This window comes from Papaver somniferum, chromosome 10 (assembly GCF_003573695.1).
Source record: "Papaver somniferum cultivar HN1 chromosome 10, ASM357369v1, whole genome shotgun sequence".
NCBI classification, from domain to species: Eukaryota; Viridiplantae; Streptophyta; class Magnoliopsida; order Ranunculales; family Papaveraceae; genus Papaver; species Papaver somniferum.
The window spans coordinates 146,765,699-146,770,405 of record NC_039367.1 but is presented as its reverse complement, the minus strand read 5'-3'; the positions used below and the strand labels follow the sequence as shown (position 1 = coordinate 146,770,405).

Here is a 4,707-nt window from a genome sequence, read left to right as displayed (position 1 = left end):
CGGAAACTTCTTGGAAGTGGGTGAGGCCCTATCATCAGTCTCAGTCTCAACACCAAAGTAGCATCATAGAAGCAGTATACCCATGTGAACTACACCATTTCTAGTAACATTCGGAACTGAAAGTAAACCTATTCTAAGAAGGTGGTAGTCAATATCATGCATGTAATCCTCAACATTAACAGCGATGAAATTTGAATTGAAATTCGGGTTAAATGCGAAATGAAACTCAAAAAGGAAATTTGGTTTTTGCTATCTGTTTCAATTAATTAACCTTTTTACGCTTTGACTAATCACTTCTTTTGTAAAGTATTTTTACTTTGAAAAGTTAGTGCAAGGGGTCTAGCTAGTCTCGACTCGTGCAACATGTTTCTTAAACAAACACCAAAAGCAATTCTGCGATACGGAAAACGATCATTTAGGAAGATAATGAACCCTAAAATTATAGAAATGTACACATGAGAATGCACAAATATATCCCAAATTAAAAAGAAAAAAAAAAGGCAATTTCGGAGAGCTTTTTGATTAAATCATTCCAGAAGAGTCGAGTTGGCAAACCTGTTTTTAGAAGTTTAAAGCTGGCATAAATTACCAATAATCATTCATTTAGCCCAATAAAATGGATAGATACATAAGAATACAGCTGGTTAAAGCAGACATAAATTACCAGTAATTATTAATTTAGACCAATAAAATGGAGAGATTCATAAGGATACAGATAGTAAAATTTTACCCCACATTGTTTTCCTTACACATGGAGTTTCTGAATTGTGACAAACAGACAAGTAAATTGGTGAAAAACAAAAATACTAATAGGGGTATTAATTTCTTTACGGGGGCAACAAAATCCATATGAGACAAGATGTCCCAGACCATTGGATTGGTACACCCCGAAGCAAATTGAAACCCTCTGTTAACAAGGTTGGTAAAACAAAGTAATAAAAGATTTTAATTTCCTTTTTATCTTTAGGAAAAATAAAAAAATCAACCCCCATAATAAATGCTGCTGAAATATTCCACCTTCCCTATTAACTCCATTGAACCCTATAATCCTATATATACACAACATCATCTCTACTCAGTCCTTTCTTACAACTATCCAAAAACCTAGCACTAGTACCCAAAATCCAGGGTACCAAGAAATTTTAACTGATCATTGATTTGTGAGTTGATGATCAAGAAATTACAAACAAGATCAAATGACGATAACAACAGCGAACAATGGTAATGATGTGGTTGCTTTAAGAGTACAGCAAGAAAATATTGAACCGAAAAGATCAATTGGCAATGGTACTGGAATTGAAGACTTGGATGATGATGGAAAACCAAGAAGAACTGGTATATTCTTAAACACAAACCCCATTTTTATAGTTTCTTCTTGATTTCATTATTTTTTGATCCGAATTGAGTAATTTGAAGAACCCCGTTTTAGAATCTTGCACATTATCTTTAATGACAATTACTCATATGGTAATCTCTCTGGTCAAAATTAAAGACATGCATGAATGATTAATGACACTGAATTATTATCTCAAAGCTTTTTTTACTTGTTATTGATGAAACCAGAGACTGCAGAGAATTCAGAGACCCTTTTAACAAATTTCTGGTTTGAAGGAATAGGGTCAAAAAAAAAGTTGAAAACTAAAACATTTAATAATACCAGAGATTGAACAACAAGTGTTGGATAATATGTTTCTTCCAAGATTGTTGTTTGAGTCATTGAATTGACAGTCCAATTCAACCACCTTCAATTTCAAGGAATAAAACCAACATGCCTCAAGCCCAAACACAGGCCCATAGTGATGATGCATTCATACTTGACTTTCTTTTTGGGGGTGCATATGAAAAGGAGAACAAATCTGTGGAGCCATTATTTTGATGCACATATAGTACTATTCGATTTTCGATGCTTAAATTCGTTGTGTTTGTATTTATGCAGGGTCTACTTTAACAGCCAGTGCACATATTATCACTGTGGTTATTGGTGCAGGTGTTCTATCACTACCATGGTGTATTGCCCAACTAGGATGGGTTGCTGGACCTATTGCGCTTGCCATCTTTGCGTACATAACGTTCTACACGTCCAGTCTCCTAGCTGATTGTTACAGATATCCTGATCCTGGATCCGGAAAGAGAAATTATAATTACTCTGAAGCTGTAGGAACTTTTTTAGGTATGCAGGATTTTTTCATTTCTTGCACCAAATGGTGATAGACTCTTTTTACTGTTTTCTTGAGTATATGCAAATACATAGAATTAACCATGGGTTTTGTAATTGATAGGTCAAAGAATGAAAATTGCTTGTGGGATTATCCAGTATGTGAACCTCTTTGGTTATTCGGTTGCCTACACTATTGCAGGAGTTGCTAGTATGGTGTAAGCTAATGAATTTAAGTTCATCTGAATAACTTATTTTTTTGAATTATGCGAGAAGGCTGGACGATTTGCAGATTTCTTACCCATAAGGAACCTATAATATCTTGACTCTTGGGTGATAGGCTTACTTGCCCTGCATCCCTGATCATTTAGGACCGTCAAAAATTGTTTTCCTGTAGTTTCCTTATGGGGAAGGTTGATTTGCAGCCCATCTCTCCAATGTCACAAAGAATTCTATGCTGTTTCTGACATGTATTTTCCTCTTAAAACAGGGCAATGCTGTTTCTGACATGTATTTTCCTCTTAAAACAGGGCAATATTCAAAGCTTCTTGTTTCAATAAAAGAGGATCCAGCAACACTCCCTGCACCATTTCTAATACTCCATTCATGATCGGATTTGGAATTTGTGAACTCATTCTCTCTCAGATCCCAAACATAAATGAGCTTACACTACTCTCAACCCTTGCTACCTTAATGTCTTTCACCTATTCCAGCATTGGGGTGTTGCTCTCCATTAACAAAATCATTAAGGGTAGGGCCATCTATTGCTTGTGATATCTATCCGCTTTCAAAATTTCTTCGGGTACCTGAATGAGTAAAATGTGGACTGCAGGAAATACTGGGAAGACAACTTTGACCGGAGTTGAAATTGGGCCAAAATTTTCAGTAGCAGACAAAGTTTGGAGCACCTTCAGTGCAATTGGTGATATTGAACTTGCATTCTCATTTTCACTCGTCTTGATTGAAATTCAAGTAAGAACTAACCGTATTTGAGATTCTCATCGCAAAAAAACAAAACGAGTCACAAGATTGACCATATTAGTTCCTAATGAATGTTTTCTATGTTGCACAATTGATCAGGATACGATGAAGGGTCCAGCAGAGAACAAAAAGATGAAGATTGCAAACTTGATAAGTGTAACGACAACAACTGTGTTCTATGCCATGTGTGGGTGCCTTGGATATGCTGCGTATGGAAACGATGCTCCTGGGAACATGATCTCTGGGGTTTATGACCCTATGTGGTTAGTCGTCCTTGCTAACGTCTGCATTGTGGTTCACCTCGTTGGTGCATATCAGGTACTACTAACAGTACTGCTTGCCTCTATATTACGGAATTGTACTGGAACTTTAGAATTTCAATTGTCTACTCTCGAATTTGAATACCTGGATGTTGGTACATGGAATCCATCCTCAAATCAGCTTGTTTGACAATTATGCTGTTTGGAGGTCTACTAATTTTCAACTACCTATATTTGACAGGTATTTAACCAACCGTTGTATGCAACAATCGAGTCGTGGAGTTCAAAGAAATGGGAAAACTCAAAGTTCGTAAATCATGATTACTCAGTAAGCATACCGGGGTTTAAGAACAAGAAGTGTCATATCAACATGTTTAAGATAGTCTGGAGAAGTTGTTATGTGATAGTGGTTACACTCTTAGCCATGGTAGTACCTTACTTCAACGACGTACTTGGTTTCCTCGGAGCTACTGGTTATTGGCCTTTGACTATATATTTCCCAATAGCCATGTACATTTCCAGAAAGGAGATCAAAAAGTACAGTCTCAAATGGATTGTACTTCAATCTCTAAGTGGATTTTGCTTGATCTGCTCTAGTGCTGCTGCCTGTGGTGCTGTTCGTGGGATTTCCAAGTCTCTTGCCAGTGATTCTTTAAAGGCCAAACATTGATCTTAGAGGTAGAAAGATTATGAACTGATGCAGTCTTTTGAAGTTACTACTTAATCAGTGTTTGTAGAGTCGTTGCAAGGAAGGCAGTTCAGTGATACTTCAGATTTTAATATTACACCTTAAAAATTTAGCACTCAAATTTAAGTCTTTGCTGGAGCAAGTATTTGGATTTCCTATCAAAAATTTTCCATGAAAACTTCAATCCACATTGATAATTCATCATAAAAACTGCATTGATATATCAATGACGAGAACTAGATATAATAAACATCTGTTTGTTTTTTTTAAAGCTCCTAAATCTTCAGTTTTTTATTAATTCATCGTTCGTCAGTTTTTTTATAGAATTTTACCTCTCTGACACTGCCACGTTTTGGGTCATATAAAACTAGAATGTTGCCACTCAAGAGTAGAATCTCGCCATTTTTAAATGACCATTCAAGCATAGAATCATCTCGGTCACTGAAAAAACTGTCAAACGTTAATCTTTCCCTGTACGATTTCGCGTTCTTTTCGAGATTTTCCTAGTTTAGAGAACTTCTAAAAATTCATACTAGGCTTGGGTGACGTTGCTCTCGAATACCATGGCGGGGTCATCTCGCTTTACACGTGAGTTGGCTGAATACCGCAGTTGGACTTCGAGC

The 4,707-nt window shown here is 36.4% G+C and overlaps 1 protein-coding gene across 2 annotated transcripts; it reads left to right on the top strand.

Annotated features, from left to right (window-relative positions):
- The first annotated feature begins 1,078 nt into the window (after positions 1-1,078).
- Positions 1,079-4,358, top strand: LOC113317771 (amino acid permease 8-like). Of its 2 annotated transcripts, none has more exons than XM_026565907.1 (7): positions 1,079-1,335; positions 1,988-2,170; positions 2,280-2,373; positions 2,686-2,906; positions 2,988-3,127; positions 3,236-3,454; positions 3,638-4,358. In XM_026565907.1, the coding sequence occupies exons 1-7, from the start codon at positions 1,197-1,199 to the stop codon at positions 4,064-4,066; spliced, it is 1,425 nt and encodes a 474-aa protein (XP_026421692.1). In that variant the 5' UTR covers positions 1,079-1,196; the 3' UTR covers positions 4,067-4,358. The 2 variants fall into 2 exon arrangements, with proteins under 2 accessions (XP_026421692.1, XP_026421691.1); XM_026565906.1 differs by having other exon boundaries at positions 1,937-2,170; positions 3,638-4,357.
- The last annotated feature ends 349 nt before the right edge of the window (positions 4,359-4,707 follow it).